Raw genomic sequence first — 22,796 nt, 5'->3', positions numbered from 1 at the left:
GCCCGGGTAGATGTCGCTAACCTGGCCCCAGCGGCTCCTGCACCTGTGTTCAGTGCCAGGAAGTTAAAATGAAAGCAAGCCTACAGCTTGTTGGTTTTAAAGACAGACCATAAAAATTGACCAGAATGAGTGAATATTAATGTTCAGTAGAAAGTTCATGAAAAATTTAATGATGTTTTCTTTATTTTTTTTAAATAGGAACTCTGTTTGCTTTTAACTGCCATTGCATGCTGATAACTTCATTAAATGATTCACTACGCCAAGTCTTCTCTTCCCCCATCCTTCTTAATCCTGCCAGCTCAGATCCAAGGAGTACTGTGAAAGTTTTGACCTTCTTTTGTCATCTTGTGTTTTGCTGTGTTTCCCTTTCTATCATTTCAATGTTTTCCTACCTAGCTGTAGTGCAGTACCATGTTCTACAGATTTTAACTGAACAAAGCAACTCGGGGTCATTAGCAAATGGTGCAAACTACCATCCTCCAAAAATGCTCCCCAGGAGTGAAGTGTGGGCCAGCACTGTATGTGCGAGCAGCATACAGCCTTGCATGCTTCAGAAAATGGGTCAGAGATGCATCACCTATGCCTACCTATCTTCTATCCCGAGTATAGTGCATTGTGTGCATCAGAGAAAAACGGCGCAATTTAAGTGCCTTTGGGTCTGTGTCAGCAACCGTGGGACACAGCACGGTGGTTTGTTTCCTGGAGGCATGTGGGCAGGCCTGTGTGTGCTTACATTTGCTGCGTACAGTGTGGTGGATGCACGATGCACGGGGTGTGTTTGCCCCCTGGGACCTGCTGCCCCCGGGAGGTACAACTACGGAGGGTGGCGTAACGGGGATGGGACCTCCTCAGAGGTGACCGGTGTCCTTTGGGGATGGCTTCGGGCCTGTGGCTACCCCCTCCGGGGGCCGTGTAAATGAGCTTGGGGACTGTGCGTCCCTGGGCTAGCCCCTGAACAGTGGGCCGGGGCGCTGCGTGGCAGCGACCGGGCAAGAGGTGGCGTGTGGCGCCGCCCGGGGAGCGCCCCTCCCGGGGGTCGCAGGCGGCGGGGTCCCGGTAGCCGCCCCTCTCCCCAGAGCGGCGCGCCGGTGCCGCGGCACGGCTCCCCGGAGGAGAGCGCGGGGCCCCCCGGGCGCGGCGGCGGCGGCGGCTCGGCGGGTCCCGTCCTGCCCCCGCGGGGCGGGTGGGGCCGGGCCGGAGCCGCCACCTGAGCCCCCGGGGCGGCGAGGGCGGGCGGGGCGGCCCCTGCCCTCCGCGGGGGCGGCTGCCCTCGGCACCGAAGTTTCCCCGGCTTGTGCCGAGAGAGGCAGGTCCCGGCGCGGGGTGGCAGCGCGGCGGCGGAGGAGGAGGAGCGGATCGGCGCGGTCCCGGCCGCCGCGGGCGGCGGGGGCGGGCGTGGAAGAGAGGTGGGCGAGCGGCGATGACCTTTGCGAGGAGCCCGCGGGGGAGCGGGCCAGAGGCAGAGCGAGCGGCAGCGGGGGAGGATGGTTGCTGAGACCCGGAGGAGAGCCGCCCCGTAATGTCACCGCGTAAGTCTCTTCTCCGGACTCCGGGGCGAGGGCTGCGGCTCGCCGCCCGCGGCGCTCGGGGAGCGCTGATAACCCCCGCGGTTTCTTTCGTGGGGCAAGAAACCCGGGCGAGATAGGCAGGGCTTTCCCCCCCGCCCCCCCTCCACCCCCCCGGTGGTAGGTGATGAGTAATGCCAGGTCTGAGCCGTGCGGATAGGTAAGGCTGAAGGAATGGGGAAACGAAGGTGTTTCACGTCGGGAGCGCAGAAGGCAGGGCAGGCAGGGCTCTGCCCCGTCCGGGCTCCGGGTCTGCCGGCGGCTGCCCTGCAGGGTCCCGGGCGGCCGCTGCCTTCTTCAGGGCACTGTAATCCCGTCCTTAGGGCTGCCCTGGTGAGTTTCCCCGTGCTTGGAGGCAAGTAGCGAAACCCTCGGCCCCGCTCGCCGCCCGCTGTGAACCCCGGTGCCCCGGACCTCTCCCGGCCCCGCCTTTCGGCTCGGGGCCGCGGTCGCTCGCTTTGAGGAGTCCCGTCCACCACCGGCACCGTTCCCAGCCCTCCAGGTGCGGTGCCAGCACAAGTAGGGAAAAAGGGTGAGGGAGGGCCGGGCGGGCTCCATAAAACCCTCCCAGCCCCACCGCTCCTCCCTGCAGCGCACGGCGGAGGCGGCAGCGCGGGGGCTCCGCCGCCGTCGGGGGGGGCGAGGGGCGGCCGGGGCCGCCGCGGGCGGGTCGGGCGCTCGCCCGTCCTCCGTCCCTCCCGTCCGTACCCACCTGGCCCGGGCGGGCCGCTGCCGTGGCCCCTGGGCGCCTTCCCCGATATGTGTTGCCTTTGCTGACAGGCTCTCACCGAAGGTAAGGCAAGGTACCAAGGCTTGGGGTTAGGCGTTTCGCCGGTGCGTTGGCAGCCAGGTGAGAGAGGGGACCTGTGGCTGGATCTGGAGGGAGCCAGGCCAAGGGGAAAAGGGTAGGGTTTCCAACGGTGCGCGGTGAAGTTGAGGCAGAAATGAGGGGGTGTTCATAAAGACCTAGTGTTGCAGTGCTACAGAGTCGCAAACAGCCAGCGGATGAGTTGCCCGCGACTGGGAAAAGTTCATTTTGAAAGGAAAGCCACGGGATCAAGACGGATCTGATACAGCGGCACTGTTTAATTAAAAGGCAGTGTCTTATTTTTTTCATCTCTTTCGATGAGTGTGAGGGTGTTTTCAAGGCTGACTGTAAGAATAATTAGGAACAAGTAATGCTTAACAAAATGAAAGTTTTAAGTGGCATTGTGTAATTCATCTTTCAAGATATTCGCGTACTACAGGTTAAAGTGAGGGTTTCAAAATTACAATTGACTCCTCTGTTAACCTGCAGGAACTAAACTGTAATCGCCTTTCATTTGTAGTTCCACTTAAGAGCGATTAAGCTTAAAATCCTCTTATTTGCAACCTATATGAGAAAAAAATTGTGAAATTGATGTTATCTTTCTTTTAATTTTAAAGTGTCAGCAACATTTTTCCTTAATAGCTTTAGTCATGTCAAAGACCAAAGAGAGTCATGTCAGTCTGCCTGGGGCAGGATTCACATCCTACTCCAGGGAACTTTGCCGAAGCTTTGGACAAGGAAGATGGTGTATTCAAATATGTATTGCATGTTTTGAGACCATCCAGTATACAAATGAAATGCGCCAGGATTATTCACATTTTGTGTATATGTTCTTGCAGAGCTGTATACTCCCTAAAAGGTGATGATGTTGCGTTAGCTGGCTGCTGGCATGTAGAGTAAAAGGTTTAGTAGTTAGTTCAAGATTAAATTAGTGGGAGTCTTGCTACATCTATGTCAAGTTACCATCCATTTATGGTTTAGATAAATTACATGTCTATTTTGCTCTTCTGGAATGAATTGTGAATAAGATCATTGTCTCCCTATGTTATAGGAAATGAAAGTAGCTGTGGACTGGACTGTATTGAATTGGTAGCTCGAGTGCATAGCTGGCCATGTCACACACTGTCTACAATGGAATAATGCCAGTCCACAGAAAAATTACTATTTCTTCTATAACACTCCATAGAAGGGCATTTTCTAATTTTTCTTTTTTTTTTTTTTTGTGGAAAAACAAATGCATTAAGAGGGATTGCTGTTGTGAGACTACATGCAGCTGTAATGGATGTGCTCCTACCATAGGTGTCCTAATAGTCCCCAAATATATTGGGTAAAATGTTGTTTTGGTTCTGTTTGACAATCTACAATGATTTGTTCAGAGCTGCTAGTGTGTTACCGGCTGGGGACAGAACAGGGCTTTTTCATTTAAATTGAAACAAAATAGAGAAGAAAACCCACTCTGAACAGTGTTCAGCAATTTTAATTTATCCAGGGTTAAAGACTGAAATAATCCACATATGTTCTGAGATCTTTGTTATGGACTGCTTTGCTTACTTGAACTTTTGGTGTGTTTTAGTACATTGCTGAGCTGATAACCATTCTCTGTGCTATTGATGAATATTAAATGACAGAACACATCCTTTTAATACTATTTAAAATAGGAACACAAGACCAAAGAGGTCTCTTGGGCCATCAAGTCAGTGCTGTTGTAGCAGGGGACCATGTCATCCCTCGATAAGCTATAAAATAGCCCAGAACTGTTTGCTAATTTTTCTGTTTAATTATTCATATGCTGTTTGGATTCAGTTCTAGATGTTAATTAACACTAATAATAAATAAAATAAACCTTAAAATAAATATAAACATAGTGGGTATTAACAGGTGAATAATATCTGCAACTAAGTTGTGGGGTTTTGGTTTTTTGTTTGTTTTTTTTTTTTTTTAATGCCTGGGAAGTATTTATCAGTTGCTCTGTCTCCTTTTTTGTAATTGTCTGCCAGTTGGGATGTCACATTATAAAAATATCAGGGATGGATTTTGGTATGGAAGAAGCCTTTTTGTTGGCAATATGTTAGCTGACTCCCATCCCTGACAACTGCTTGTGTGAACAGGGGTATTACGCATGTCACAGCGTTAGGCTTCGAGCAGTCAGCTTTCTGAATTTAGGCATTTTGTCTATGGCAGATCTCAAGAACATGTAAATAACTGATTTCCTCACTCATTTATAGCACTCAGCTAGAGGTTGTGCTTTGTAACATAGATCTTCAAAAGCCCTCTCCAAAAGAAACAGATCTGACTCACGATGCCTGCATTAGTGGAGTGTTTTGGTAGCATGCTTCTTCTGTGGTCGTTCTTGTTTGAGTTTGATAAACCTTTCTTTCTTGTCAGCTGAGATGATGTGGTGTAAAGAAAATAGTTTTGTCCTTCAGCAGTAGAGATGTAAGTGCAGGAGACAGCTTTGCTATTTTTTACATATTTGTTTATTTATTTTGGTGGAGAACTGTATATTTTTTTATAGTGATTGTATAACTATCTAGCCTTTTTCTCTGGGGAAAAATCTTTATAGTTACTTCTTTCTGCCTTGTTTGCACTTATTTATGCTCTGCTCTGTTGTTGATTATGCGTGTTCTTGAAATCTTTCCTGACTTGTGCTTTTTACAAGAGTGAGGATGAGGAAACAGACTATAAACTAACACCGTGGAGTACTGGCTTGTAAGCATTACCGCAATGCAAGTAAACATTGACAAACAGAAATTGGCCAAATTAAATAGCTCGCTCAGACTAATGCAGAATCTTAGATTCTTTAAGAAAGGCACTAAAGGCAATGTGACTGGGTAGATTCACTCCAGACCTGGACAGCAGAAACATGTCATGTTATTTTTCCTTGAGTATCTCAAAAATTGTGTCTTGGTTTCTCCAGCTATTGAATGAGCAAAAACTTCAGCTAAGTTCACAGAGACATCAAAAGTAATGATTGCTGCAACACACAGAAAATGTATCAGTATGATGAAAACCACCACAGATTTCTTCTGAATTAATAAATAATTGTTTGTGACTGTTTCCTAGTCTGATAACTTTAACCGTACTCGCTCAAAACAAGCCAACAAACAAAAACCAGTAATGCAGCCACTTCTACAGGCTTGCATTGGTAGATTATGCTGCAGGCTTGCATGTATCTTGTCAGTAACTGCAAACTCTTCATCAGAAACAGCAATATTCTTCTGTATCTATCTCTGGAATGTCATGCTGTTATCCTCAACATTTCCATTTCACCACTCTGTGAGTATATATGCATGCTATGTGTGTTTGTATGTGCATATAACTGTTTTCATGTCTTAAAAGGACTTCTGTTCAAAGTAAATTTTCTAAATGAATATTAAGGGCGTTGTGGATTTATGAATTACATACATTGAAGAGTAACTGTTCCCAAACCTCAGCATTCTGTTGTCTGAGATTTTAATGGGGATTTTGGGGTCATTAATTTGAAGGACAATAGTTCTGTTGTTTGATAATCTAGTTATTTTGTGTGGCTGGCTTCATCAAAGTGATTCTTGTATTTCAGAGCCCAGTGTTTTCTGTGCTTGTCTTCAACACTTGTTAAGTTTGACTTTACAATATCTCAGAAAAATAAATCAGCTTCAAATTCCCAATTTGACACAACTAGCCATAAAGAACTGGACTTCTTTTGCAATCAGGTACTTGTGCTGTGTAACAGTGCACTGAAGGGAAACTTAACTGATTGCAGCAGTCTGTTGAAGTGCCATTTACCTGGGCCCATTGGCATATAGCCCACAGGAGTGGTTTGATGAACTGCTACTTTTAAAACTGAAACATTAGTTGTTCCTTTACAATGGTTTATCTTGCTGCATTAAGTTTGGCTTGTCTACATTACGGAACTATATTTTGGGAAGAAACAGAAGCTGATACTCGGAAAAGATTTACATTTGTCCCCAGGTTTCACTGGCAGGTTCACAGCAATGTCTGTGGAGCAGAAGGAAGACTATTTTCCCACGTTTAAGAAAATTAATTCTTCTTGCCACTGAGTATGGATTCTGTACTTTCTTTCACTTACCTCTTTCACGTTTCCATCCCAATAAATCATACCTCTGGCCATTCCAAATACCTTTCTTTTTTTTTCTGTATTTAATATGCACTAACCTGGAAGACATTTGTGTTCATTGGTGTTTCTTCATGACTATTCATCTGTGGTTCTTTTTCACATACTGTTGCTGGGAATAGACTTGTGAATTATTTTGAGGATTCTGTTAGAGATTTTCTCCCAGTATAAGTAGATAATATCTTACTGAACAAAAGCCAGTTATCATTGCCAAATAGGAGGGGAAGGACTTGGTCAAAGTAATGCGTGTTGTGTTTCATTACTTGTTGCTTGATTTTGCTTGTTGCTAACTTGTTGAATAAAATGATACAGGAATGTAATGGAGCAGCATTGATTTTGGATACATGGTTAAAAATCTGACCAAATTTATTACGAGTCTTCCTTGATTCTTCTTCTGCCCACTACGGAGGAAACATTTTGGTTTAGCCGTTAAATGTCCTGTATGTTCAAGGCAAAGGAAACTTTAACTTCAAGTTATAACTGATAAAGATTTTTATTATTAAACTATTATTAAAAAATAAAGATGTCCCTGACTTCACTGGCAGCACAGATGAGCCCCTAGAGTTTGGCAATGGAAGTTTCAGGATTTTCATTAAAGTTGTCCGCAGAAAATATTGTAGCTATCAAAATATTAGCACTGAAAAATATGGGAAGGCTGGTTAAGGGCAGAGGCAAATTTTCACATACCATCTTTATATAGTTAATAACAAATACGTGTGTATTTTATATATATATTTAAACAGCATAAATGTATTTGTATATGTAAATAGGTAAAGTAAAACTTCGCAATGTCCAAAAAAAGCACTACACCTTAACTCTTTCAGACTGTCACTGTATGTGCTGCTTGTTTCTTTTACTGAAATACCACCCACACCTATCTGCTTAGAAGTCCAGCGCTGACCAGTCTTCTGCTTTGCTGTCTGCTAAGGACCAGGCAACATCATTTCTGACCCTTTTTAGCAAGCATAGCGACTTCTGTCTCTGTTTAAGCAACACTAGGGCCATCCATAATATTCAAGTGCTACTTTATTTACTGATAGTTACTAGTTTGACTAAAAACAGTATTTTCTCATTTTCTTGGCTTGTTGTAAAGCTCCCTGAATTCTTGCTTGCTTTTTTTTCCACAGGATGTCTCATGTAAGTGAAATGTGGTGCTATCACTGGAAATGGAAGCTGCGGCACTGTCTCTGCTTGTTTACCACATATATTATATGCATGCAGCAAGCAGGTAAGTCAGCAAATTATCTTCTCACTTAAATAAATGGTCCAGGAGCCAAAGTTTTGATGACTAAGGATTATGCTTACATATGACTGAATTATGTGCAACGTAACATTTTGATGAAAGTGGTGCGTTACAGTTATTAGTTGTGTTTTGATAGGTTGGGTCATATTTTCTGCTATTGTAGAATTTTCTTTTTGTTGTTGTTTATTATTTTGCTGTTATTAATTGTTATTATTTTTTTTGTTTGAATTCTTTCATTTTGCCCTTCCTTTGCTTTTACCTCGTTAATACCTGCCTCTCTTTTGAATTTCTTCTGGTTGTTGGAACACTGAGTAATCATGTAGTTCTTCCATTTTCCACAGTACTGTCTGTGCCTGTAGATTATGTATTCAGTAACCCTTCACTCTAGTTCAAAGCTGTAAAATAACTGTAGTGTGCTTATTATTTTTAAACGCTTTTATGATTCAAATAATAGAAACGTTCCTCAGCAAGCTATATGTACGTAAGATCATCATACACTGTAAAGAACAATCAGTTTAAACTTGGTCTGTAGTGACACTTGAGTATAGAGTAATGTAACGCATTCTGACTGTTTTCTTTAAACATAGGAATGAGAGATTTCATTTACTAAATGTCTTTTCCTAACCACTAGAGTGCAAAATATTTTAGGAGCTCCAGCTGCTTTACTGGAAAAAAACCTCTGGAGTTTATTCTGGAGCATATGAAAATTTTGGAGCAGCTTGTAGTGCTCAGTTAATTCCATATCAGATAGGTAGTTTTGCTGTTACAGACTTGCCATTGGAAAAATGATGGTTTATATATAGAAAGAGTTTCTAGCTTCTTTGATATTGTTTTTTCTCTAAATAAAAAGCGCAGGGTTTGTTGTTTTTTGTTATTTTTTTTAAACCAGTAGCTGTACAGTAGCAATTTCCAGTTTCATGTCACTTTCGGTGTTTTCTATTTCCATTAGACTGTGTAGCCAGAAATGTACTTTGGACCCGACTCTCACCTGCAGCTCCATTGGCTGATGGCCTTTGTGTCCCTGTGCTCCTGGGCCATATATGATCCTGGGCCATGCAGCTGCCATCCTCAGCATAAACTGCTCTAATTTATAGCTGCTGTGGGCTGTTATCTGGTGACTAGAACATTAAGAGCCAAAGACTATTTGTCTTTGCTAATTCCTCTTGATAAAAGTTTAGTTATTGAAAGTGCAGGTGATACAGCAAGAGTAAGTGCCATGAGCCAGAAGGTCCTAGCCAGTATGCTGTGAGGACAGAGAAAGCCAGCTTCAAGCTCGTCTGTGTGTTCAGGTAATTGCAGCATACCATTGCTACCTGTGCTTGTGCTGAACAAGTAGATGGGTCAAAAGCCCTATGCCAAACTCCAAGATACACTTCTACAAAATTATATAAGCCCCTGGCTAACTACTTCAGCGATAAAGTGGTAGGCACCATTGGATTTGTAAAAGCAGCCAAAGTGTTCTAGCTAATTCGGTCTCCTCTATTATAGTTACTGTCCATGCTTCTTTCTCAGGCACTGGTTTGACATGTAGGAGACTCAGAACCAGGTCTCTGACAGGAATCAGAGCAGAGACCTGAATCTGAGTCTTTTACATCTCAAGTGTGTGCCCCTGGCGGCTTTTTCTTTCTTGCTTCAACTGGAAAAGATTTGAAATCTTAAAAAATTCCAATAAATGGAAAAGACATTTCCTTATCTGCCTGAATGATGAGTAGATAAATAAGGTACACTGGAAACAGCCAGGTTCAATAGACAAATGTTTGCTGTTCCACAGTGAAAGAAATCATAGATAGTCTGCTGTTAATACTCAACTGAAATGGAGACATTTACCTTTACAGCAACCTGTCATTTGGCAGTACTTACCTGTAGACCCCCAGGGTTCATGTTTCTTTTTATGTTGATGTAAAAGCATAGGTTATGCTGCAAAATGGAATCTTTTCATCTGTTCTTTTTAATAGAGCAGGACAGACAAGGTGGGAAACACTGCTGCTCCTGCATTTTTTATTTTGTGTTCTTAAAAGCTATTGGTCACTTTGGCCGTGGATTCATATGGTATCCGTAATCTCTCTGGCAGCGTAAGCTTTACTGAAGTTACAGTAGAAATATCATAAAACCTGACATTCATCCAGCTTCACTAGTGAGCTGTAAGCTTAGAAAGCTATTGGGGCTTATTAAGCTTTGCGTAGAGGAGGTTACATACAAGTGAGGGATTAAGATCATCAGGTACAGGTTTTATGGATTATTTAAGGGGCTATTCATAAGGATAAAAATATCAATCATGCTGTGACATGGAAAAAATGCAAAAGTAATAATTTTATAGTTTAACTTCAGAAGAACTACAGGACTTGGCCTGCTTTCAGAAGCAAAGTTTAGGAGAAGGATTACACAGCATAAAACTTAGAACAGGAGTGGGATGGTCTGTGCAAAGACTGTTTAGCCACAGCTTGATCAGTGACGTACTGACAAGCAGGTGCAGCAGTGGAGTGTAATCCCAACATATAGGTCTGATACCTCAGAGGAATCAATGTATGGACTCTGACACTTAAAACAGAAAGACAGAAAGAAATTATAAAAATAAAAAATAAATTATAATATGTACTTTAGTTAAAATCTCAGCAACCGTAACCATTTTGGCACACTGGCTTCAGGTCATGTGTTGTGACATGGGGTGAAGTTACAGAGCAGCTCAGTAAGCAACTTGGCAGGTTTCTGTCCCTGCCTGGGGTAAGTGTCCCTGATAGCCTTGAGTGAGTCATTTAGCTGTGCCTCAATTTCCCTGCCTGTAACGTATCTTGCCTCCCTTGTAAACAGCTTGCCTATCTTCCAGTGAAAGGACTGTATAGAAGCTGAGATGCTAGAATGGCAGTGCTTTAAACAGAATTAGTTAAATCCACTTTTATCTGAGATTCAGATGTTCCTAACTTTCCATTTGTATGTACATTTTGTTGGTTTCAGCCCAAAAGAGAACAAAAAGAGTGAGCAGAGTTCTGGAAAATATAACTAATGAGGGCAGGCAGAAGGAACTAAGATTTTTTTGGTCTACAGTAGGCAGAAGGGGGAACGCATAAGAACTGAGAATATTTAAAGAGATAGCTGCAGCGGGAAGGGATAAACTGATCTTTCTGGGCAGTTGAAAGGGCAAAAAGAGTGGGCTTAAATTACAGCAAGATAAATGAGGGGAGGACATCTCACTGAAAGGTATAGATAGCAGTGGAATAGATTGCCAGAGAAGACTGGGGAATCTCAGTCCTTGGGAATGTATGGTAATATCTGCCAGAAATGGTTTAAATCTATAGCCCTCTTTCCTTGGGGCTGGGAAATACATTAGATGATTTCCGTACTTCCCTAGTTTCTATAGTGCTTCCTTTATCTTTGCCCTATAGAATCTATTTTGGTTCAAAATCTGGGAAATGAGGAGATCCTTTGGAAACTGCACTTCTTGGAATATGACAGTGCTTTTGCTATGCCTACAAAATTGTGTTGGTGTTTGTCCTGTTGCAATGGCCTCATGTTTATCTGACATAAGGAAGCAGCAGTTCAGTATGAAAAGTAAAAGTCGGTTGCTTCAGGTGTGTGTAACCTCACAAAGTGTTCAGTTTAGTCTCCCCTTGCTTTTTGGCTTTTCTGCTTTCATAGCAAAATGCCTAATGTTTCAATATTGTACTATTTCTTGGTTTTGACTGTGCTCTCTATGGTAACCCAGGAGCAGAACTGGGGGTTTTTTGGTGACCTTAAAGGCAAATTCCAGTTTGCATAATTACTTTCTAATCTAGTATTCAAGTGTCTTGTCAGTACTTCCAGGGTTTTGAACACTTGCACATTTTGAGGAGATTGCAACATCCTCATAGGAGTTTTTACCTTCTTCTGTCATCAATAGATACATAATTATGTAAGAGTCAATATCCATTTTAAATTTTGACTACCATGCGACCATATTTAGTTTTATTCAGGATGTAGAAAATATTTATTTTCATAAAGCCATGAGTACATCTACAATTCTTATTACACTATTTCTGCATTATGCCCCATACATATGGGGCATAATGTTATCATGGAATTACTGACTATAGCTAATGCCAGAGTGAGAATTTGTCCTTCTGTTCATCCATCAGTAAAGTGCATTGGTGTCTGTAGTCACATTTCCACGTCCTCAAAGGGCTTTAATCAATCCCCAGGAGCTCACCGAAGAGTAAGCTTCAATTCTATTACAGTCCCTGAAATTTTAATTTTTTTTTTTTTTTTTAGTGGTAATTCAAAGCCAAGGTTTGTGCTGTTTTTAACTCATCAAGAAAAAGAGGTGAGAAAAAAGAATAAAACTGAAAGCAGGTCCTTCACCTGGATGGCTGATAATGGTCTCCAATATCCAATATCTGATCATCTTTGTCCGTCATGCTCCTTAATTGTGCCTGGGTAGATAAAGGAGGGATTAAAGTCCTCCATTGTTTATGGGAGAGTTTCAGAGTGACCCTGCAGGCTCAGGAGCCTAATAAGAGATGGGAAGGGGGTATGGTGGGAAGTATTGCTAACGCCACCCGCGCTAGCAGCAAGAGTTAGTCACGCTGCTGTCTGTGAAAATGGATTGGGATTTATCTTGAATGGCCCAAGTCAGGAAGCGTGTTTTTTCACCACAGATCTGAAGCTGTCTACCCCAGACAAGGGCCAAAGATCCTATCATTGAGCGAATGATGAAATGGTTGTCAGCACATTCCCTTATCTTCCTCTCTCTTACCATCTGTACAGCAAGAACCAAAGTGCCAAGACGTTAACCTTGCCAGTCAGCACAATCCTTGCGTACGGCGGGGAGGCGGGGGATGATTTTATAACGTTATTACTGGTGCTTCGTGAAACTTCTCCCGTGGTGTCCCTGGGGTGTGAACAAGCATGCATATATTGCTGAGCAGGGTAAATGTGACTGAAAGTGCTGCATGGAAATTCATGTTTCTGAAAGTTATGGAAAAACTCAGAAAACCTAAAAAGTTTGAAAAAAGTATTCAGTCTGGCAGTCTCTTGCCTTACACAGGCATGCATACATACATCATGTGTAATTGAGAGACTAGTCAGAAGGAATCTGGATATTTAATGAATAGCTCCAAAGTATTTTTATTCTTTCCCCTTTCTCTGTCAGTCTTTTGTATTTTAATGTAGCTTAAGCAAAACAAATCAAAAGCAATCCATTATGTTCTGTTTAATATCTAAATTTCTGCTGGCTTGAGGAAAGTGTTTAGAATTTCTGTTCATATAAATCTTGCAGAGAAAAAGTTACTAGTTGGCTTTCTTATATTTCCCTTAGTTGACAGTTCATTAATGTAAAAGTAAATCACTGTTGGAATGAATTTCACAGGAAGCTGCCTCTCATTAACTGTGTTTACTTTTTTAGCTATAATTTTTTGGTAGTGCTGATAATTCTTTTCTTTAAAGTGTTTGAACCTTATTGCATTAACCATAACAATATTGCCTTAAAAGCACAGTGATTTTTTTTTCCCTTTCTCTGATATGCACCTGTAGCCAAACCCAAATGGAATATCGTGAAACATCACAGAAATTCAAAGCTGACTAGGACTTCATCTTACAGTGTCTCTGCACTCCTTTATTAGAAGATAGGCTAAAGAATGTACCTTTCACTGAAGGTCCTGTCTTTATGAACTGTAGGTTTTAGAATCCGTTTATAATTTATTTTTGCCTCATTTTTTCTGTTCACTGTTAAAAATTAAAAACATAGCCAAATGACAATTCGCCATTTTGTCAATATTGTCTGTGACAATGGACAATAAAAGTATCTAGCTCAGTGGTATATCCAACAATAGCCCCAAAATGACGTGTGGCCATCTGGACTGCACTTTACAAAAGGCTGCCTCTCACAGAGGTTATTATGTAAAGAAATTAATTCTTTATGGTATTTGTCAGTTGCTTTTAATAAAGTGAATGAACATGATCGTTTTGCTAGAATATTGGATTTGCTTACTTAATGGGATTGCTTAAGTGATTTGCATAAGGTGTAACATGTAGTATTCACTAGATCAAGGCCTCAGTTATCACTGTCGCATAATTGAAATGTTAAAATTTGCATTTTTATTACAACCACAACACAGAGATGTCTGAGATAGATATACTTACACCACGTATTATTATGTATGGACAAAAACATATATGACACTTATTTCACAAGAATTTGAAAAGAAAAATAAGTGAAGGAATTTTAGCTACAATTTAGTAAGGTACTAAGAAATAAGATCCACCCAGAAAATTACATTCCTTGTTAAGGTTTTTTATAGAAACACCTGTGATTAAATAATTCACCTGTACTGTTTCAGAATTTCTTCCTCTCATCCTGGAAGAGAAAAATCTCTCTCCCATGAGAGGAAAATAAAGTATTTCAGCTATAAACTGTAAACATTTTCTACAGAGTTAACTAAAATAATAGCATAATAATAACTTATATCAGAGAAGTACATCCCTTACTGTGATACCTGGAACGAAAACTACTTTTCCTACCCTAAATATGATAATATAGGCACTCATATCAGAGGAAGGCAGGGATTCCAGAAACACCTCTTGTTTTGTCTGGATTCAGTGCTTGCTGGTCTGCTCAGTTCCTGTAAATGACGGACTAAGCTCTAACTCTTGCTGCAATACAGGAAAATTAAGTACATAATTCATAGTTAGAGTTCTGCTTATGTAGTCTGGCCTCCAGGTATCATTCACACTAATTCATTTTATTGGCCTTCTCTTGAAGAATCAAGCTGCTTTCCACTCTAAACCCAACTCCAGTCATAATTTTTTGGCGCCACTATGAACTTGTACTCCTTTTTTTCTCATCTTTCATGTTGCTGTTCTTATCCTATTGTCTAGGACAACAACAGCTTGAGCAGTATGTTGACTGTTTTCAATTTCTTAGTTGGAAACAATTTTGCTAATAGTCCTCAAGATTTCAGCCCCCAAACATGCTCACCAATTCCCATCCTGTGAATTTTCCCTTTGGTAATTTCTGAACATCTTTTTCCGTTATTTACTGGTTTTTCCAAATTCCAGTGTAGCAAATAGTCACTTTTGACAAGAGAGGCCACCATGGTGGTAACTCAGATTGTTTAATACTCCAAAACTACAGCTATATCAATTAAGATGCAAGATACTTAATATTCTATAGAAGTGTCAGCATGGTGTATTTTCAGAGAAAATATTTTTTGGAAGTTCTTGTAGACTGAAAAAGTGTGTGTTGGAAAATATTTTGCTCTTTTAAAGAGTGACAGAAAGTTAGTTCCCATTCTTGAAACCACTTCTTTTTCTGGATATCCCTGAAGTAGTCCAACTGTCTTCCAGTACATTGTAAAACAACGACTTTTTTTAGGGATAAATATCTGCAAGAGTTAGCTCTTGCAGAACACAGGGTAGATCCATGAAAAGATTGTCATACAGCTAACCTAATTTTTGAAAGGATACAATGCAATCAGAGTTTTTCCAATTCCAGCTTTTTCCCTCATGAATATGCTTCTTAATGGTTGTCAGACAGAAAACTGCAACTCCCTTTCTTGAACAGAGTTTGTTTTGTTCAGATGCATGCTCTGGCTTCTCACAGCTCTTCTCATTAAGAGCTGTGCAGTGACAAATCCATACTATGAAGCTGAAGTCATTTTTTTTATCAGAACTTGCTTTTTAGGTGGAGAAAAAGACCTCATGGTTGAAGTTATCACAGAGGCATTTGTACAAGTCTCAGTCCTCAGTGATTTTTGGTTTGTGGTGTGAGGAGTGAGGTGAAGTGTGGTTTTGTTTTTCGGTTTTTTTCTCATTGTCTTGAATTTATAGGAAAGGCTTATAAGCAGGTTTAAATCTTAAATCTTTTACTGTTTTTTCTACTAATTCTGTGTCTAAATATTTTCCAATTCCAAAGTATGTTAGTCATATATCATACAGCACTTTACACAAACTGCAAGTACACAGAGAATGCTGAAATCGCCTTGCCTGCTGAGTCATTAAACATATGCAAAGGAACACCAACATTGTGTCTTTTGTACTGAAATCTAAAATAACTAAGAGATTTCATGCTGGGTATGGGTGTCCACGTGTCCAATATTTTGAATAACAAATCACCCAAATTGTGTTCAACTCATCTTGGATTTTAACTTTAGTTTAGAGAATTGTTATATTTCAAGAAATCATATCTGTAACATACATACAAAAATAAAAGGGCGAAATGCTGGTGTTGAACAAAGGCATCATTCATACAATGAGTTAGAAGTTGTGGGTTTTTTAAAAAAACAAAATCTTGTTTGACTGATAAAAATATTTAAAGGAAGTGTTACTATAAAGAAAATGAGCCCCTTCCCTTCCGTGTGTAAGCCTGGTACATCAAATGTGCTGGGTGCACCAGCTGCTCTGGTTACAATTTATTATGTAACTAGTTTATAAAATGTAGGCTTTTTTTCTTTGACCTGTCAGATTTTGGCAGTGTATTGTTTCCATGATTTCTGGTATTTTGATCTTATTTTGAATTGAGTAGGCTTCTAAAATCTTGCCACTGGAACTGACAAAGACATTGTATAGCAACAGTACCACCAGTCAAGGCTTCCCTCTCTCTGTCTTTGCGTATGGGGAATTAATGTTCTGTTAAGTGATTATTTCACTGCATTACGAATGAATTACATTTAACCCTTCCACGTTCTCAGAAGGGTCTCAGTGAAAGTCAAAATGGTAGAAGTAGCATTGGAATAATAACAAATTTCTCTCTCTGATGGCACATGGCAATCAGAAGATAGTACTGAGGATTAAAAAGGCAAACATCTTTCTCTCTATACACTCCCTCCCTCTAATAAAATCTGTGCATATTTTTCACATGTGGATAACACCAAATTAGTGGTTTCTAAATCCTTTGCAAACCACTAGTAACTTAGAAGTTACCTGCAAATAATCTGTCTGGCTTAGTCAGTTGTCTTTAATTTTGAGTGGTTTTCTTCGCACCGTTGTCAGCAGTGTTGATGTACATAATACAAGTACTCTCTTTTAGGCAACTCCTGTAGTTACTGACTCCTTTGACTACTACCCTTAACAAAAGTATCTGAAGTTGTTCTATATTGTTTATAGAATATCAGAATTGAGTGACTGGTAATTTAATTATATAATCAATAGCTGAACTGAAGATCTTAGGAAAAAAATTGCCTATTTTCTTGTGCTTGGCTGCATAAATCTTTTCTGAATAGCACATCATAGCAATGGAATGTATCAGAAAACAGAAATATAGCTGAGAAGAGTCCAGTTTTTAAAGCTATTCTTTTCAAAATATTTATCTTCCTTTATCATCTCAATCAGTTTTCTGACGTAATAAATATTCTGAATTTGAAGAAGAAAATTACAATGTTAATTTTAAAATTTCGCCATATTTTCCTATTTCTAAAAAGAATTTTCTTAAATAAAGAATTTTTTTTCCAAGAAAGTAAAGAAAAATAACTACTAATAATGTGATTGAAAAAAAAAAAATTCATAGCAAGCATGCCACTTGCTTTTTTTATGCTTAGGAATGGTAAAATTGAGACAGATCTGCTTTAACTTTGAAATAGTTTTGCACAGCTTTTGGAATAAGTTATAAGGAAACTCTTCAGTAAATGTTCAGTTATACATAGTCTAGTGGTTCCTCCATTTTAACTGGATTGCATAACATTGATTTTATTTGGTCCCACCAAAATCAGTGCAAGTTTTACTTCCTCCCCCTCGAATCAAGATACATCACTATTGAGCACTCTGGAAAATCCATCCCCACATGTCTGAACAGAAACTATTTGGAAGTTGGTGTCTTGGTCAAACAATGTTGTTATGCCAGAGGAAGCCAAAGTTCTGCCCCATGCCTTTAAAAGATTTAACTTGCATGGTGCTGCAGCGTTGCTGTTCAGTGCTCTGAAAGGAAAAAGGCTTAAACAATAAAGGAAGAGTTGCTGTGTACACTTGGCAGTGATTATATATTGAACTTGCGGTTTTCGTCTGCAGATTACTGTGATCTCACCCAGTAATGCTTAAAATGGAAGAGGGTTTTGTATTCTGCTTTTTGTCTCTGTAATCCCCATGTCATGTGAATCCTGACTTGGCACTTAAGAATTGACTTGAGCTCCAGCAAAACACTTGAATGCACAAACTCTCCTGGAAGGACTGACACTGAAAGACGTTTTCTTCCAGCACCATTCATGCTTTATGCAGGACATGGTACCATTTGCAGGAAGGAGTTCAGAGCACCTCAGATTCCCAGAGGTTCAGTGGGAAATGAGCATTCTCAGCACTCCCAAAAACTGAGCCGAGGGGAACACAGCATTTTTGCTGTATCACCCTCTTTTCAGCTAGGTTTACTGCATCCTGTTGGGGATTGTTCAGTAACTGGCAGAGCCAGTTAAAATACCATAAGAATCTAGACATCCACTCTTGTTTCTACCTACCCATCCATCCATAATCTGCCTGGTTTTTAATCCTAACACACAGAGGAAAGCTTTCTTTTTCCTCTTTAAATGGATTGCTTTTGATTATAGTGGCATGAAAGATTTTTTTTGAGCTTTCCTCATATTTTACTGTAGTGTGTGTGTTTCTAGTGAGAAGACGTCTCAGCCTGGCCAGAGTTTTAATCTTTAGGGTGAGGTCTGCAATGCTTCATATCTTTATCAGCTACTGTGTTTATTAACTTGAAATATGTGAAAACCTGAAGAAACATCTTCTATTAGCAGGGATCAAGCCAAACTACAACAAAAATAAAAAATAGAATCTGGTCTTTCAGCAATTCATGGTATTTCACATTAGATTTCTATTAGCTTTCCTTTGCAGAATTCATTGTAAGGAATGATACAATGACAGCAGAATGGAAAATAATCTTGCATATTTTAAAAACAAAAAAAGTTCTTAAACAAGAATCTGGTCATCAAAACATGAACGTTGAGAGTCACAAACATAAATTACTTAATAGCAGTTGGTGAAAATTAAGGGAAACTTGTTTTGGTTTTTTTTTTTCTTGCCAAGAAGCTCTTCTGTGGTACTTACAATTTGTTCTTTATAGTTTGTCATATAGGGACATGGTTTAGAGGTGGACCAGGCAGTTAGGTTAATGGTTGGACTCAATGATCTCAGAGGTCCTTTCCAACCTTAATGATTCTATGATTCTATAATTTAATTGTCTTCATGTTTGTAGTTCATTTTTTTTATATTAGCCCTCAGAATAGTTCTCATAAATAGTCCTCATTAGTCCTTTTGTATCATTCCTCGTAAAACTTACGGTGTTGGAGTGTAAACTTAGAAGTATGTGTGTACAAATACCGACGGTAACAAATATCATGATAATCAAATGCTATGCAAGTAGACTTTGTATGGTCAAGGTAGTCTATCCATTCAAGAATCAGTTACCTAAAATGCAAGGAGATAATCTCCACCATTAGATACCATTGTTGGGCTATACTTACCAATTTGTCAACAATTATGAAAAACACTGAAGACGAATACGCCCAGTCTAAACGCTGATCTAGTTAATATGTTCCCATATGGACCTTTCTTGGGCTTATGGTGCATATTACACATACAGAGTTTTCAGTAAGATTAACAATTCACCTGCTATGTTTTTAAAGTTATAATGCAACTCCGTGAGGGTTGTCCCCTTAAAGTTATAATATAAATGTTAAATAGTAATAATGGTGGTATTTTACTATTTTTCTCCATGTAGCGTGATCTTTCATAAGTAAACTAATAGTAGTTAGCATCATCATATCTCACCGGAGATATATTGTCTGGGTGTAGAATTGGCCGTTACCCTGTGCTTGTGTACTGCCATAAATAAAGGTACTTGACTTGTTCTTTTGCACTACTTTAAAAATACAATCAATATAATTTACATGTGATAAAAATGACTGATAAAAATGTCTATAAAACATTATATGTTTATGGTGCAACTTAAACTTTAATACAGGAAAATGTTCAGCTAAACTATTGAGGCAGTTTAAGAACAAATATCCATATGGAAACACGTTAATGTGTATATTTGGATTGTGCAGGTGGATCTCCTGTACTGTCTGTGAGCGCTGACAGATTTATATGTCTAGCCCAATAGCACAGAGCCTTTGTCCACACTTTAAGTAAATTATGTTCTTGAGTATGGGCTGCTTTGGTCATGGAAAAATGTATCTGTATGAGACTTGAATGAATAATGTTTTTCATTGTGAGCACCTTTTTATCAGCAGCAATATGAGAGGTTTGAGTGAATATCCAGACTCTCAATTACATATGAATATTGCCATTTCCCTGTAATTTGTCTTTTCTAATTATGACACAGTACGTTTATTTCTGAAATTTCTCATGCTTTTAAATGTCTGATTTAAAGTAACAACCCTTCGTTCCTACCAATTCTGACAGAGTGAGACATTTACATTTTTTTACTTTCTCATCATTTCCTGTCTTATGTGGAGGTGAGGAAGAGATTGGGATTAAGCTAGTGAACTGAAATAGAGAATGATAGTCTAGAATCAATTGCTTATTTCATGGGATTTGTCCTTCCTGTGCACTGAATGAGGTCCTGCAAAAACGGTAGTGTGTGATTATGTAATTGATTTTTTTTTTCCAATTATCTATGCACAAAGGCCAAAGGAAGGTTAACTCTGGCATTTCCTAACTTCAATAGTCCTTGATTGTGCAATCCTAATGGTGTCTGCATGTTTCTGGGAGGGGTTTATGATGTTGGTATGTGTGTGTATACACAAATAAAGACATAATTACTGTTAGAGATGCTTACTTAGAATTTTAATTTAACCCATAAACAGAGCAGAAAGTATTGTTAACAAAATGCTATTTACTTATTTTTCTTGTTTCATTCATTCTCACTTAATCAGGATGTTCTCCACCATATTTTTTAGACAGTTTTAGGAAGCTGAGATTGACAGTTATTGGCATAAACAAGCCACTTCACTGTGAGGCAATTTGCTTAGGAGTAGAAGAACTTCCCTTTTAATTTAATTATTTATTGTGGCCTTTGAATGACCCAGCAGTTAGAACAATAGCAACCTGGTTCTGTACGACCTATGTAACACCAGAACACAGTATTTTATAATGGAAAAAGAATAAAGTAACAGAGAGGTATTCTGTTGTAGTACTTCCTACATACTACTATCATGTGTAAGATTTCCCCCCCCCCTTTCAATTTTTTGCTCCATACATCCATTACATCTGTAACTTCAAGGGGATTTCTGGTTACACATTTGAAATATATCCTTTCTCCATCTCCTCCAGTATTCTTTTCAGGGTGATACTGTGCACAAGGGGGTTGGTTTTGGGGGTTTTTGTTTGGTTTTTTTTAAGGCACTGCAATTCTTAGTTTATTGACGATTGATTTGTGCTGTCCTGTTGGAAGAAGAAAACAAACCACTTTGCAACAGAGCATTCAATGTTACACTTAGCAAAAGAGAGATGCGAAAATATCTATCTAGAGAAGAGATGTTAAGACATCTGCAGTGTTAGTTTCTGGAGGAGCACTTGGGGAATGTTGGAGTCTGGATGAGTAGGTCCTGTGTGGGCTGAGGTTTGAATGAAGGTGGCATTTTGCTAGGAAGTGGGGTTCTCTGAAATGCATGAAATCTTTCTGTGTATCTGCAGTAATGGCAGGGTGCCCAGAGCTTTGTGGAAAGATGCCTACTTCTTTAGCAATAAATAAAATAAGTAAGTAAATAAATAGATTTAGTCAAGGGTAGGATATCTTTGATGTGAAGACCTTCTGCTAGATGAAAGACTGCAACTGTCATGCAGTGCCAGGCATCCCCCTGCTTCCTTAGCGCCTTTGGTGCCAACATCCTCAAAAAGAACAAGGATTGTAATCCTTAAGACATTAGAGTTGAAAAAGGATTTCCTTTAGAGCTGAGGTTGTTTTCTGTACCCTCCAGACATGTAGCTAGTGGCAGGATAAACGAGTCTTCCAGAAATTAAGAAATGTTTAATAACTGTCAGTTTTCAGATTACAAGTCATCAAATCATTTTCCTGTAACCATAGATAAGGTGCTGATGCCCATCTGCCCTTGGAACAGAAGTAGGTCTGTTACTGGTTTAAGCCAGGCGTCCAAGCAGCCCAGCGTTCATAGATGGGCACCTGCAAAAGTTAAAATAGAAGAGTTAAAACAAGGCCTATGTACATGATGCTTCCCCTCAAAGCTCTCCCAGTCTTCAACTGTTGCCATTTTGGAAATGAAAATCTCACTGAGGCTGGTGTGGCTTGCCTGTTGAGTAGTCTGAAATGGATTTCTGCCAACTAGTTGCCCATTCTCCCTTTGAACTTGTGCATCCACACTCAGGCAGGGAGTGCCACGTGTCCACTTCCTGCTGCATGAAGAACCACCTTGTTTTCCTTACTTTGAACCTGGCTTCTATAACAAGGGGCCACCAAGTGAAGACAGTGAGCAGATACTCTCTCTCTCCCTTTTCCCCGTCACTCACAGACCTTTTGTAGACCTTTGTCAGATCTCCATTACAGCATCTCTTTCCCAGCCTGAAGAGTACTTGGCTACTCCCTTGCTTGCCTTGACCATCCCCACCCAGGACCCCCACCCAGGCATCCTCTGCCTGTGGCTCGATGGCTTCATTTAAGCCGAGGCTGGGACACCCACACGTGCCCTGGGCTGTCAGCTAGCTGGGAGCAGCAGGAGCTGGGTGGCTCGTGATGGGGGATCTGGGAGCCGGGGCAACCCAAGCACAGACAGGGCCCTTGCTGACCAGGTGCAGTCCCACCATCTCTAAGCTGAGTTAGCAGACAGAGTGAGGCAAAGAACCAGGTTCAGGGTCCATCCAGGGAGTCAGGTCAGGAGCAGCCAGAGACAAGACCAGAGACAGATACACCTACAGCATATGTCCAGCAAGAACTGAAAGCCAATTAAGGGCTTTTTGTGCACTCAGGGCACTGTCACACTTATCTACGTTTAATTTTATTTGTTGTTTTATTGCCTAGTCACTCTATCTTATAAAGAGACTCATTTTCAGTTCTTTACAGTTTGCCTTCAAGGTATCTACTATCTGGAGTAGCTTTCTGTCATCAGCAAACTTTGTCTGTAGTCTTTTACTGCTTTTCCAGATACCTTCTGG

General features: G+C 40.4%; 1 protein-coding gene across 5 annotated transcripts in view; it reads left to right on the top strand.

Annotated features, from left to right (window-relative positions):
- The first annotated feature begins 1,386 nt into the window (after window positions 1–1,386).
- The window catches only part of ADGRG6 (adhesion G protein-coupled receptor G6), a 115,432-nt gene continuing 94,022 nt past the window's right edge, over window positions 1,387–22,796 (top strand). For 2 of the 5 annotated variants that reach the window (XM_087774079.1, XM_087774080.1), the window contains exons 1-2: window positions 1,411–1,529; window positions 7,615–7,715. In XM_087774079.1, coding sequence (XP_087630205.1) covers window positions 7,616–7,715 — 100 coding nt within the window. In that variant the 5' untranslated portion in view covers window positions 1,411–1,529; window position 7,615. Of the gene's footprint in view, window positions 1,530–2,046; window positions 2,068–2,210; window positions 2,359–7,614; window positions 7,716–22,796 lie in introns of those variants that run through there. The other 3 variants (XM_087774077.1, XM_087774076.1, XM_087774075.1) reach the window with 3 other exon arrangements.

The sequence above is a fragment of the Nipponia nippon genome, unplaced genomic scaffold (assembly GCF_047370975.1).
Source record: "Nipponia nippon isolate SJK-2023a ecotype South Korea unplaced genomic scaffold, ASM4737097v1 scaffold_4, whole genome shotgun sequence".
NCBI classification, from domain to species: Eukaryota; Metazoa; Chordata; class Aves; order Pelecaniformes; family Threskiornithidae; genus Nipponia; species Nipponia nippon.
Note: the sequence above shows the minus strand (reverse complement) of the source record. Positions and strands in the feature narration are given on the sequence as shown.